The 14539-nt window shown below is 37.4% G+C and overlaps 2 protein-coding genes across 2 annotated transcripts; both read right to left on the bottom strand.

Annotated features, from left to right (window-relative positions):
* Nucleotides 1-1481: 1481 nt before the first annotated feature.
* LOC119254388 (olfactory receptor 5M8) lies at nt 1482-2411 on the bottom strand. The gene has a single exon (XM_037521496.1). The coding sequence runs from the start codon at nt 2406-2408 to the stop codon at nt 1482-1484; it is 927 nt and encodes a 308-aa protein (XP_037377393.1). The 5' UTR covers nt 2409-2411.
* A 4640-nt stretch (nt 2412-7051) lies between these two features.
* On the bottom strand, nt 7052-8008 carry LOC119254387 (olfactory receptor 1030). Its single transcript, XM_037521495.1, has one exon. The coding sequence runs from the start codon at nt 8006-8008 to the stop codon at nt 7052-7054; it is 957 nt and encodes a 318-aa protein (XP_037377392.1).
* Between the last annotated feature and the right edge of the window lie 6531 nt (nt 8009-14539).

Genomic DNA, 14539 nt, shown 5'->3' with positions numbered 1-14539 from the left:
TTCTTATAGTTATTCTTTTTCCTGGTCCCTTATTTAAGTTTTCTAGATTCCTGCTATGAATGAGACCATCTGGTATTTTTCTTTTTCTTTCTGGCTTATTTTGCTGAGCATGATCCCTTCCAGCTCCATCCACATTGCTGCAAATTGCTTGTGTTTATCTTTTTTGAATGCTGAGTAATATTCCATGGTGTATATGTACCACATCTTCTCGATCCAGTCATCTATTTTTGGGCATTTGGGTTGTTTCCAAAGCTTAGCTATTGTAAATAGTGCTGCTATAAACATAGGGGTGCAGGTGCTCTTTGGAATTGATGTTTCTGTGTCCTTTGGGTAAATACCTAGGAGTGGAATTGCTGGATCATAGGGAAGCTCTATGTTTAGTAGGTCCAGAAATCTCCACACAGCTCTCCATAGTGGTTGGACCAGTTTGCACTCCCACCAACAGTGCAGGAGAGTTCCTTTTTCTCCAGAACCTCGCCAACATTTGTTAAACAATAAATATTAAGAAAAATTCTAATGTGATTTTATTGTGAAGATGACGGTTAAAGAAATGGGATAAGGATGCAGAGGATGGTGGGAAAATGTTAACATTTTATCTTTAATAAAATGGTGCCAATCAGTCATGTCTCTATAAGCATATAATTTAATGAGTTCATTACCAAAGGAAATAACAAGAATATGTTATCTATGAGGACTGAAGGACATGCAATATGCATGTTTTACACTAGTAATTTTACATAATGATTATAAGTAATTTTAACTAGCACATGCTTATATGTAAAAATATAGAAAAAAAAAGGCTAGAAGATCATAAAATCTCAATTTTATTTCTTTGAGGGTAGTAGAGTTTAATTTCTGTTTTCTATACTTCTGTATACTTGGATTTTATAGAATGAATATGTATCATTTAGAAGAGGTGATCGGTGCTGTAGAAAAAAGCACCTTAACATACCCTGGTTGCTTGTGAAAACAAGAGCATTTCTTGTCCTTTGTCTTTTTTTCTTGTGAGATGGTTGATGATCCATTCCGTGTGCTCACTCAAGAGCATGTCCATTGGTCACCAGAGCAGGAGAAAAGTGTTCTCCTTCAACAATGAAATACCCAACTGAAAAGTGACACATAAGAATTACAATCTAACTCATTTTTCAGTGATATTACCCCACCTCAACCCTCCATGTAAAGAATTTGTAAAGCTATCATGTGCACAGAAGGGAAGGAAATGAAAAATATCACTGGTGGGCAAATTGAATGACATGCAAACATTTTTCATTAAAATTTTATTTTTTGTATTTGTATTTTTAAAAAGGCATTACAGCTTTAAAAAAAAAAAAAACAGAATCTCCCTTTGGTGCCCATATTTTTTTTTTTCATTTTATCACCAATTCTTTTCTGGAAATTGAAAAAAAAAATCTAAGAATAATTTGGGGACTAATAGTTTGGGGACACAGTTCTCTCTGTGTTGTTCTTTTTTTTTAAATAAATCATTTTCTCCTGACCAGTTCCTTTGTTAAGGCTTCCTTCACATCTTTATTTCTGAGGCTATAAATCATAGGGTTCAGCATGGGGATCACTGTGGTATAAAACACAGCCACCATTTTCCCCTGCTCCACAGATTCCTCTGAGGGGGGTCTGAGATACATGAAGAAGAGGGTGGCATAGAATATGGTCACAGCTGTCAGGTGGGAGCCACAGGTGGAGAACGCTTTGCGCCTGCCTTCAGTGGAGCGAATCCTGAGGATGGCAGGAAAAATATAAAGGTAGGAAATCAGGATGATGAGGAGAGAAAAGGAAAGGTTGCATCCAGCTACCACAAACATGGATGTTTCTTTGTTGTAGGTATCAGAGCAGGCCAGCTTGATCAGTGGGGGGTCGGCACAGTAGAAGTGATTAATTTCATTGGCACCACAGAAGACCAGGTTGTAGGTCCACATGGTCTCCATGAAGCCAGTGAGGGCTCCATACACATAAGGTACCATGATGAGTGACATGCACACACTCCTAGACATTTTGCTGCCATAAAGCAGAGGGCTGCAGATGGCCATGTAGCGATCAAAGGCCATGACAGCCAGGATATAGATCTCCACGTGGACCAGGGCAATAAAAAAGTAACACTGCACCAGACAAGCAGGGTAGGAAATGGTTTTCTTCTCTGATACAAAAATCTCCAGCATCTTTGGGGTCACATTGGAAGAGAAGCACAGATCCACGAAGGCCAGGTGGCCCAGGAAAAAGTACATGGGCGTGTGGAGCCGGGCATGGACCTGGATGAGGATGATCATGCCCAGGTTCCCAGCCACGGTGACCAGGTAAACAGCCAGGAACAGCAAGAAGAGGAGAATCTGCAGTTCCCGGCGATTGGTCAGTCCCAGGAGGATGAACTCAGACACTGAAGTGAAGTTTCTTCTCATAATTTCCTTAAATGGAAATGAGAATTTTGGATCAGGACATTCATTCATTCACCCATTCTTTCTTGACTGGCAAAAATGTGAAATGAAGCTTGAGGATAACCTGAAGACCCCCGTACACCTGGAAGAGCTCCAGTAGACTAACTCCCGGACATTTTTTAAAAGAAAGAAATGTCATATTGTCTTCATACATTGTTTTAGTTTTATTCTCTGCATTTCTTTTCTTTGCTCTGACTGTCTTGTCCCAGGAGACACTAGACAGTGGCTTAATTAGGCCAGGACCTTATTAAATGTTAGCAAACTCTCAAAATGACTCTGGGTCTCCATTACTAGTAAGTCTTTTCCTTTGCTAATTGTCCTCCTGACCCTTTCTCTGTTTTAGTTCCTATGACTATATTTCTTGCCCAACTCCATTTCTACTTAGTCTATGTTCTGCATTTTTACCTAACCTCACTCAACTTTTTTCTAATCTCAATCAATTTTTTTCATTCCATATTGTGCCATTAAGCATCATTCACCAGGTATCTAAATGAATTTACTGGATAACTGAATAAGAATTAGAGAATCTGACACCAGAAGTTCTTGTCCAGATAATAGTTTTTTTCCAGATCATAATACAAAACAATCCCTTAGGTTTTTTTTTTTTTTTTTTTTTGTGAAAGGGAGTTAAATGATAAATTAAAAGTTATAAAAAGTCATTTTTTATTATTTTAGCATTACTTGATGTTATTTGGAGGAAAAGTAGAAACAGAGAAATCTTCTAAAAGTGAAAAGATTGACTCTTATCACCTATCATGTACAATATCTTGTCATGAATAGCAACCAATATAATGTATAGGCAAGCCTTCAAAAAATCTTCTAAAACTTGCAGTTAGTTCAAAACACCTTGGCAAAGTTGGATTTTTAGATGATCAACCCAAAATGACGCTGACCACAGAAATGATGTTGTCCAGTATTTTGTCCACAGTTGTGAAAAGGGAAGGAAGAGCAACATGGGGCGGAGCTCACAGAAGCCCCTGACCCCACGTGCTGGTCCTGGGAGCTACATGGGTCTTAAAAATACAGCAAAGCCAAAGTAAATAAAGCAAGACAAACATAAAAACATCCTTTTTCTTCCCTTATTCTCAAGCTAAATTTGCTACAACAAAAACTAGGTTCTAATGAAGTGACGTCATGAAAGAGACATGTGCACTTCTGATCCCCTCCCCCTTTCTAAGATCTCTCTGCTCCTTTGCCTTCCCCTGGGAGACCGACAGTGGAGGTAGAGGTGAGACACGGGGGTCATCAAGTGAAATGGCAGAAAAATCGGCGTAAATGTGTCAGAATGCCTGAAATAGGGCACAATTTAACTGACAGACCAGCTCAGACTTTTGCATAAATGAGAACTGAATACCTTGTTTAACCATCATTTTCTTTTGCTCTTGCAGGAATTGAAATCATTGTCTAATACGAACTTCTCGAATTAGGGTTCAAGATCACCATAAGGCTGACTGTATAAGATAATGTTATATCCAGTGAAAGTTATTAGTTAGAATTTAATTAATCCCTCAGGAGTTTATGCTCAAAAAACTCACTGTGACTTTAAAACTGTTAATGCTTAGATAATGCAGATGATAACCTCCTGAGACCTTTTAAAATTTCCTTAAAATGTCTTTCTATTAATTTATTAATTTAGGCTATTTAGAAATCCAAAATGCTTACACACAACACACACACACACACAGAGCATGTCTATGGAGTGCAGGAAAAAGAAAGTATTTGCTGCCAAAGAATGAAAAATGAAATATAAGCATTAGGCATATTTATTCTTTAAATTTCCTCTCATACCCTAACCACAGATGACTTTTCCACTGGCTGTTTGCAGAACTTAATCTCCAACTTGACAACATAGGTCTGGCTCTCCTCTCTCCACCAACCCTGACTACTTCTCACCTCCTCTCTTCACCTCTGGAATAACCTCAAGAACTCCTTGTCTTCCTCCCCATGTCTTTTGAGCAGCTGCCTTTTGTTCAGCATGTGTACATGTGTTTTCATGCAGGCTGTGTGCTGGGGGGGTCTCCCTGTCTTTTATCATCTCTAAGCAGAGAAGCTGAAACTGAATCATTCATACCCTTCCAGGCGCCCAAGCCCTAGTCTTAGATGCAAACTTCTGAAACATGGTCTACTGCTGTATCTTTTCACTTCCCCAAATTTTAAAAATTAGTCATGCTACAATGTCTCTGGTATGCTTATTGCTGCTCTTCAGCTCACAGAATAACTCATAGTTTTATGAATTCATAGATTTTGGAACCAGGAAGATTTGATTTGCAAACTTACAACTGTGTTACATATTAGCTCTACAATTGTAGAAAATGTGACCTTAATAATCCTTAGTGTTCTCACCTTGAAGAAGTTGTTGCAGGGTGATTTTTTTCCCTGAGGATGTAAAAGTTTTAATTTATGTAAATGCTAGGCCATGTGTGAAACATAAATGTCCATCACAAGAATTTCATACTTTCTGTCTCCCCTTTGTTTAATATTTAGAAGAAACAAAAATTCTCCAATTATGAACATCATTACATCTAACCATACACTTATTGTTATCAAAAGAGTTTGGATCTCAAATAACCACAGAAACACATTGAATAGTACTTAACACAAACAAATAGAGAAGCCTACCTATGAACAGAGGGAAAATCATCAATAGGCCTCCAAAAATAGTGAGGGAAATTATAGCTTGCATTTATAAGTTTGATTCCTGCCCCCTATGGCATAAGAAAAATCAAGATTGAGCAATTATTCTGCCAATTAAAAGTTTCTTGAAGATAGCTCAGGGACTGCACCATGGAAGTTAAGAATGATGTAAGCATTTCTTCTGTGTTTTCTTCTTCATCTCCCTTGGTAGTGATCTCACCACTGCTTGCCATCCAGGCACTGCTGGGCATGAGCTCTGCAGTGCCTCCAACACTCAGCAGGAGGCGCTGCAGTCAAAAAAGTAAGTTAATCATTTTATTTGACATCAATATAACAAGTTGGTCCTGCCCAGGTGAAACCGGTTACAAATAAGGTAACCAAATATTCTAGAAACCTCTATTATGATAGATCTCCTAACCCAAGATCATCAGAATAATGCTTTTAGATCTATTGCAATTCCCAAATCGATGGTTCCTTTCTCAGGCTTTCTGATTTTCTAAGTTCATGCATCAGAGCATCACCCCACTTCTAAAGTGCACTTTAAACTCCAAAAGATTCATTCAATAGTTAAATCAGGAAAAAAAAAAATAGTTAAATCAGGACCTTCCTGGTGGTGCAGGGGTTAAAGACAGCACTATCAAGCCATTGCCAGGCCCTGCAGCAGGGGATTCACTTTTTTTTTTTTTATACTGCAATCATTATTGAATTTTTATTTGTGCCAAGTTTCACCATAAAAGAGGACACATGGACCCAGAAATCAGAAAGTTTGGAACATTTCCATAACTGAACAGGTATGTGTGTACTTTAATAGTAATAGATCATGTATAGTATAGTAATTATAGGTAATTAATTAATAGTAAGTTTAGCGTAGTAATTAACTAGTAATTGAATATTACTATTTTTTAAAGCAGTTATATTTTTGTATGTGTGTTTCAAAATATTTGCAGGCAATTTGACTTTCAAAATGTATTTAACTAACAGCCCCAAGTAATAAAAATGTGAATGAATTATATGGGGTAATATAAAATTAATGAAAACAAAAATGTTACCCTGTAGGAAATCCTGAACAGAAATAAGCCGTAAGGTAGAAAAGCAAGTTTTGAAGTACAATCAAGAGAACATTTCTGTTGGAGGCATGACTGATTACAGTTTTTGACTTCTTTTTTCATTGAAAGTAGCCTCTACCTGTGTGAGCACAACAGGTTCTAACATTTTTCTTTTTCAGATTCTGACTAGTCTGGCATAACATTGTAATAGCACCCATAGGTATGCAGCTGCTGAAAAGTGACTCTCAATTTCCGGGACAAGATATCAGGTGTGGGCAGAAGATGTTATCATCAGTTCTCTCTCCTGGAGGTGGCAGCAAGTCTCACCAGCACTAGAATGGCACTAGTGTCACCCCCCTACCCATGGATTAAAGCCCCTGCATAGTAAATGCTACAGAATCTTAAGGTACTAAAATTAGCTCCTTACAGTCAACATGAGTGTGAAAAATTTTATGTACCTGTGTGCATATATGATCATATAACGGTTTGTAGGTAGGCAGAAATTATCTGGAAACATAAGAAACTTAATAGCAGGAATTGGGGAGGTAAGAATGGAAGATTAGAGTGGGCGGGGAGGAGATATTTAACTCTGACTTTATACTCTATGAGAGACTGCATCTGTTACTGCAAGAATATCATTTTTATAATGTAAAAGTAACATGTACATTTATAAAGTTAAAAGCGTATAAAGGAAGTCCTCTCTGTATTTAATATACTTAACTTTCAACTCTTCACATACAAAATCTACTCTTATGTTACACATAAAATAGTGGATCTTTGAGACCCATGTCTTTCATGCTTTGTCCTTAGATTATACCTTTCATCACCAACTTAAAATCGACTTTACTGTCAAAGCAGTTAACATTGGATCCAGTTCTCATAAATATATCTTTTATTTAGTTTATAAAGAAAGACACACTGTGATTTTTACTTCCAAAGCACGTTTCCTCTGATGAGTTTCCAGAAAGCTTGTTTCACATCCTTGTTCCTCAGACTATAAATGATGGGGTTTAACATAGGACTTACAAAGGTATAGAACACAGCGATGATTTTGGACTGTTCCACTGACTTGTCCGTGGGAGGTCGAACATACATGCAGAACAGTGTCCCGTAGAACACAGTCACCGCCACCAGATGGGATCCACAGGTAGAAAATGCCTTGCGTCTGCCTTCCACCGAACGCATCCTCAGAATAGCCAAGAGAATGAAGACGTAGGAGATGAGAATTATGAGCAGGGAGTTGGAGAGGTTAAATCCTGCTACCACAAACATGGATGTCTCCTTAATGAAAGTGTCCGAGCAAGAGAGTCGGATGAGGGGCGGGTCGGCGCAATAGAAGTGGTTAATGATATTGGAGTCACAGAAGGTCAGCCGGTAGGTCCACATGGTTTCCATCAGGCCACTCAGGAACCCGTAGACATAGGAACCCACAATCAGGCGAACGCACACCCCGGTGGACATCTTGCTACTGTAAAGCAAAGGGTTACAGATGGCCATGTACCTGTCATAAGCCATCACAGCCAGCAGGTAGTATTCAGTAATCACCATGGCAATGAAAAAATAACATTGGACTAAACAAGCAGCATAGGAAATGGTTTTTTTCTCTGATAGAAAATTCACCAACATTTTGGGAGTTACGTTAGTGGAATAGCACAAATCCAAGCAGGACAAACTGGCAAGAAAGAAGTACATGGGGGTGTGGAGGTGGGAATCTATCCTGATCAATATCAACATCCCCACGTTTCCCCCTACAGTGATCAAGTATATCACCAGGAACAGCACGAACAGGACAGGCTGAAGCTCTGGACGATCAGTCAATCCCAAGAGAATAAATTCAGTCACCAGGGTGGAATTCCCTCTCATTATTTTCTTAGATGCCAGCATTGTTGACTTAAATGAATTAAAATAAATTTAAAAAGTGAGTGAGCAGTCCATCTTATGTTGCTTTTCATTCTCTCATTCTCCCTCTTTTTCTTTCTCTCTCATTCATCTCCACAAATAGCAGTTATGAGACAAAGTCTGAGAATATGTGTTCTGGCACTTTCAGAAAGGTCATGGCCCCTACTATTTGGGCGTTAATACACAGATGATTTCCAAAGAGAACAGTCCCTGTGCCATCAACTTATTTTGGAATGGGGGACTTATGACCCAAAAGTTGTTTAAAATTAGATTGCACCACCAACTAACTACCACTTACTGTTCACTATAAATTGATGGGATTAATCATTGAGCCATGATTAGTTTCAAAAAAAATGGTGATGTATTTGAAAATACGATACTTTACACTCATTTACAGTGCACACATATTTAGAAGTTCAGCCTTTGAGAGTCATAAATTATAGGTATTTGAAAGAAATATTCTGAGACCAGTTTTACTGCTATATCCATAAAATACAGGAAATCATAATATTCCTAGATGAAGACCCCAAACTTGGACACAACAAATCTCTGAATTATTGATGAAGGAATTTCACTCAGAAGAGTTTGTATGAATGATGCAAAAGAAAGAATGATACGGGGAAAGGGGAGGCACCAAAACTTAGACCAGAATTTCTTTTATCCCATTGTTTTCATTTACCCCAGAAAGCATTTACGGGGTGCTACTGGTGGAACAACAATTGTATTTCATGCTTTTTAGCAGCATATGTTACTAGTTCAACCTTCTTTATCACACACTGAAATGTCCAGAAGCTATAAAACAAAAGCTAATCAAGGGAGAATCATTCTTTTTGCAAAGATCAGATTATCAGGACAGGAAATGGCTCTCACAAGTCCCCAGAGCAACAACACTGCATTTCTGCCATCCACAGTCCAGCTGGGGCTAATGTCTTGTTTCAAGGCAAGGTAAGACCAAGGAGGATTCATGGGCAAAATTTATCACACCTAACAACCCTGATTTATAGCTAAGAAATACACCAATCATGACTGGTTTAGTTACTCTTTTCACAACCTTCTTTTTAACTACATAGCAAGGTTTCAGCATTAGACCACCCTCCCCCCACCATCTTCACCTCCAAACTCCAATATAACAGTTTCCCCAACTCAAAATGTGGTTTCTATGTTGCAGTAAATTTCCAAGTCTTTTATGTAAGCAAGTGAGTTAGGAAACTATAGATGGTGGGCAGAATACGCAACCTTTTCTATGCTTACTCATTGAAGGAGCCTGTAGCATCTCCAGTGTTCTCCTTAGGCCAAGGATCTTTCACTCCACTCTGAGCAAGCCCCAAAGACTGTGAAATTCATTGTATCTCAACAGTTAAACAAAGTACAAGGAGATATACTCTGCATTAGTTATGAAACTCTGTTCAGTAGTACCACTGGTGAGATACTAAATTTAAGGCACTTTTAAATTTATCATGATCAAAAAAAAAATTACTTGGAGGAAAGATTGAGCTTGGAAGAGGCATCCCATAAATGGGGAGGAAATATGAATGGGCAGGAAAAAAATCTAAGCACTCAGAGGAAATGGAATATGTTATACCAGAGCTTATATTAATCACAGGAAGATATAAGCCTGTTCTACCCTTAAACACAGAATCTGAACAGCTAAGCCCTAAATAATAGCCCTAAATTGTTTGCTCATCATATCATCTTTAACAATTGACAATGGTTGCTTATTAGTTGTCTATTTGAGATAAGGCATATGGCAAATTAGCACATATGCAAAAATCCCATGAGAGAGTTCTAAATATTTTAAATAATCTCATATAATTTGCACACATTTTAATTTTTCTCTCTTGAAGGTATTCCACTGATGCTCTTTTAAAAAATCACACCTCTGTATTTTCCTCCTCCTCACCTTGGTTTTTATTCCAGCATCTCACACATATAAGAGCAAAGTACAGTGGCTGATAAAATGCATGAACCCAAAATTAGTGTAAAAATAATTCCATTTTTTAAATGTTTTCTAGTGAACAATCTAAATAAGATATACACATTGATTCATTTTAACTGGCTAAGAAATTAAGCTAACATGTAAATCTGCTTTTGTTGTCATCTGACTCCTATTGATAAAGATCCACAATTGAAACAAAAACAGAAAGTGCAACTACTGAAGTCAGAATTTTCATTCCTACCTGACTCCAGAAAAGACTCTCAGAGACACTAGTGGTCCAAGGGATGAGATGCTGGGAATGATTTATACCCAACTTGCAATTTGGAGTCTTCAAATCTGGAATCCCTAAAGTATTTTCAACTCATCCTAAAAATTATAATTGCAATGTTATCTACAAGTAAAAACTCCAGGGAAAAAAATAATTTATATAGACTCACATGGATTAGAGTCTTGGGATTTACACAATGTGATTGCACTAGCTTGTAATCTTTTTGATCTTATTTCTGTGGGTGATCAGGGGTTTATTCTCATGGGACTTTTTGCATGACAGATTATCATCTATTCCAATCCAATGAATAGCATAATTAATAAAGATATAAAATAATGATATAGTTCATGGATTTTGATGTTTATGTCATACCTTTTCAGTCTGAATTTTGATTTTGGTTTTGGGTTTTTTGTTTGTTTTGGTACACAAAAGGACCATTAAATGAATGTTTAGTGAATGAATTTTTTATATCTAGGATAAAATTGTTAAAATATAAAATCTAGAATTAAAGTCATTTGGACAAGATACCATAATGAGTTGTAGTAGAAATAGTTCAAGGTCTTACATTCAAGTATTAGAAAGTAGTAATTTATGAAAAACTTGGAAAAATGTAATTCAGCATTGTATTATTTATTTCCCCACACATAGAACAAATAGGTAGAAGTGAAAACAGTGTGCTACCTTTTTTTCTCATTTATCAAGTATCTAATTATCCACTCATCCTCAACCAAGAGATACAAATTATCTGATTCTTGAGTTCAAATACTCCTTAATGTACTTGTAAAGGAGAGAAATATGTCAACACTTCACTGGTGACACATTCTCCCACTGATATCTGCAAAGATCTTACCATGGTCTCTGCATTCTTTGTCACTCTCTCCCTCTGCCACTTATCTAGACATTCTGGTCTTGTGACAACCTAAACTTTTATTATTAACAGTCAACCCAACTTTACAAATTTGGTTTTTTTCACAGTATTGTACATGGTATGAGATGCACTAAAATTTTCTGCTACAAAGTAGAAGAGAGAAACAATTCAGAAAGTGATCACTCTACCCACAAAAGTCTAACAAGAGAACTCAGAGGTGCTGACTTTCTAGCCACAGTGACTTTATTAGGTAAAGAAGAGAGAACAGGACATTTTTCCACATATAAAGGCAGAAAGTTATGATTTTTCATTGTCATAAACACATATGTTCCATGTAAATGTGTATCACTTTGGTGGAAGTATATGCATTTCACCCCACCATCACACCATTGTTAAACCTGACACTTAAGACAGTTTGACCCTTATGAAACAACCTAGAATCTAATAACAGATGGATTAAGAAATAATTTATACTGTAATCCTATTCAGTTATAGAAAATGCTTCAAATTACTGATCCTTGCAACAACTGGATGATTCTAAAAAAAAACATTTTATTAGGTTAAAGAGTCCATACATCCAGCACTATTTATGTTTTGATTTCATTTACATGAACTATAGGTAGAAAAGTAGATCTATGATTATCAAAGCTTTGCATATGCAGGGAAAGAGCTGTTGCAGGGGAATAAAAATTAAGTTTGGGAATGATGAAAATATCTCCATTGCTGTGTTTAATGTTCAGATATTATTAATATCAATTTAAATGGGTTATGCTTTTGTAATTTTTATTTGGATAATACTAGAAATAAGTATGCATTTGCAATACATGGTTTCACTAAATTTTTTTGCGATAATTATTTTAAAAGTAGTTAAGTGTATCAGGCCATTATGTTATATTCCTTAAACTTACAGGGTCATGTTTCAATTATATTTCAGTAAAGTTGGAGAAATGCTTCTCAACAAATTTTAATATTCAAATCACAAGATATCATGTTCTATGACAACAGAACTAAATTACATATATATGACAAATATCTAACCACCGCCCACCTAAGGCAATGCACTTGTTGCGAGTTCATGGACCTCAGGTAGAGGACCTAGGGTCTACACTAACAGGTTCAGGTCATTTTTACCCACTCTGTGAGCTTTAGCTGAAATATTTGAGACAAATCCATAGATCAACAGTCATCATATAATGTAAAGATGCTCGAAACAAACCTTCACAGTTATGGTTTATGGCATTGCCATCTTACTGACGACATTTTGTCTGAGTACATCCCTCAAGACCTGCTTTACATCTTTGTTCCACAGACTATAGATCAATGGATTAAGCACTGGACTTACAAAGGTGTAGAACACAGCTATTATTTTGGATTCCTCCACACTTATCTGTTGGAGGTATTACATACAGGGAGAAGGGCGTCCCACAAAAGAGGGTAACAACCATCATGTGTGAACCACAGGTGAAGAATGCCTTGCGTCTTCCCTCTGCCGATTTGATGCAGAGGATGGACATGAGAATGAAGGCATAGGACACCAGGATGATGGTGAGGGAGTTGCATAGGTTGAAGCCTGCTGATATGAGCATGGCATACATCTTCACACATAGCCATCATAGGTCATTGCTGCCAGCATGTAATACTCAGTGAGGAGAAGAGTGATGAAGATGTAACACTGTAGAAAGCAGCCAACAAATGTGATGGTCTTCTTCTCTGAAAAGAGATTAACCAGCATCTGTGGTGTCATCTTGGTGGTGTAACATACATTGACAAAGGCTAAGTTTGTGAGGAGAGTCCAGTCTGATCAACAGAATCATGGCCAGGTTGCCTTAGAGGGTGATGAGGTAGACCACCAGAAACAGCACAAAGAGAATGGACATGCAAAAGGAACACAAGGAGAGCTGACTTTGTACTTCTGCTAAGACCTCTTCTCCCTTTCCTGATTACTTAATAGCTACCCATTTCTATCTCTGTTACTACAGTTGTACCTATGACTGTACCTACAGATTTTTTTTACCTACAAATAACAGTGCTTGTTACCATACCTTTATCACATATACAACTGATTTCCCTGCACTATATTTTGCCTCCCAAGCTCTACTTATCCTGTAAGTCCCAGTTTAAAGTCCTGATTGAAAAGCTTTTCTCATTCTACTACTGTCATACATGAGATTGCATTTATCCCTTTCTCTCTCTGCTTCCAGAGCACCCTATAATCCTCTCATTTATTCTTCAGCATGCACATCACCAGAATGTTCTTACAATTAATTCATCAGGGATAGGAACAAATTCCATCTCCTTATTTTACTATGAAATCTAAGCACACATTTGTATATTGAACTTTTTTTAAAAAAGACAAAATAATGTAAACAAAAAAGAATGATACACTGGAATGCTTTCTCATCTCTGTATTCCCAATGACTTTGTCAAGATAGCATAAATTTAGGAGAATGAAGTCCGGTTCCAACTTTAGTGTATAAAACAATTGCTTAGGAGTTTACTAATCTAGCGAATTAACAGGTAATTTGTTTCAGAAAACATTATGAGGGATACTGTCATCTTCATTTTTATTAATTATCCAAGAGATTCTAATGCAGATTCTTCCAGATCAGACTTTTAAAAGGTGACATTATAGGGCATCCCCAGTGGTACAGCGTGTTGGGTGCAGCACTGTGAAGCTATCCACAGCCACCGCAGCATGAATTCAATCCCCCTGCCAGGGAGGTGACCCACATGGCGCAGCAGACTTATCCTGTCTTGCCCACTGCTCCCCACAGCAGAGTATCTGTCCTGCTCCCCACTCTGTCTCTGGTGAATCCTCCCAACCCCCCATACCTCTGGCCTGCACCCTGGCTCTTGTATGCTTAAATGAATAAATCTTTATCCAAAAAAAAGATGTAAGCTTAATAAGCATCTATTTATTGAAATTTTAATTGAGCCAGATACTTAAAATCTCTATTCATTTTTTTTTATTCTGAGAAAATGAGGCGATGCAAGCAATGGACATTCCAAATAATTTAACTGAGTGCTAAATGTAATAACCATCGTTTGAAGAAATAAAACACAACATCCTACATGATTTGAGCAAGGAACCCCTGAGAGAAGTATTTGCAAGTGGACGAAAGTGGCTCTTCTTGTCATTGCATTCTTTGCACTCTTGACATTAAGCCTTGCCCTGAGGGTCACTCATGCAGATGCTTGCTGCCACTACCCAGTCACCCAAAGAGTATAGAGGGTACGAGTACCTTTAGGCCAAGGACAAGAACCTAATCTGTAACTCAGCCTCAGTACTACCTAGAAGAGTGTTTTCCCAAATATGAACAATTAATAATTTTTGATGGATTAAATATTCTCTTTGTCTGGTTTCTTTTCATTATAAGGACCCACTCTACTGTACGATTACAAATATTGGTAGTCTCAGAACTGCAGAATTTAAATCAAGACATC

Source organism: Talpa occidentalis, unplaced genomic scaffold, assembly GCF_014898055.3.
Source record: "Talpa occidentalis isolate TD23 unplaced genomic scaffold, MPIMG_talOcc4v2.1 talOcc4.3, whole genome shotgun sequence".
NCBI classification, from domain to species: Eukaryota; Metazoa; Chordata; class Mammalia; order Eulipotyphla; family Talpidae; genus Talpa; species Talpa occidentalis.
The sequence above is the reverse complement of the archived record's forward strand: the minus strand, read 5'-3'. Positions and strand labels throughout refer to the sequence as shown.

Coding starts and splice junctions, on each gene's coding strand:
- LOC119254388 (XM_037521496.1), bottom strand. CDS start 2,408: ATGAGAAGAAACTTCACTTCAGTGTCTGAGTTCATCCTCCTGGGACTG.
- LOC119254387 (XM_037521495.1), bottom strand. CDS start 8,008: ATGCTGGCATCTAAGAAAATAATGAGAGGGAATTCCACCCTGGTGACT.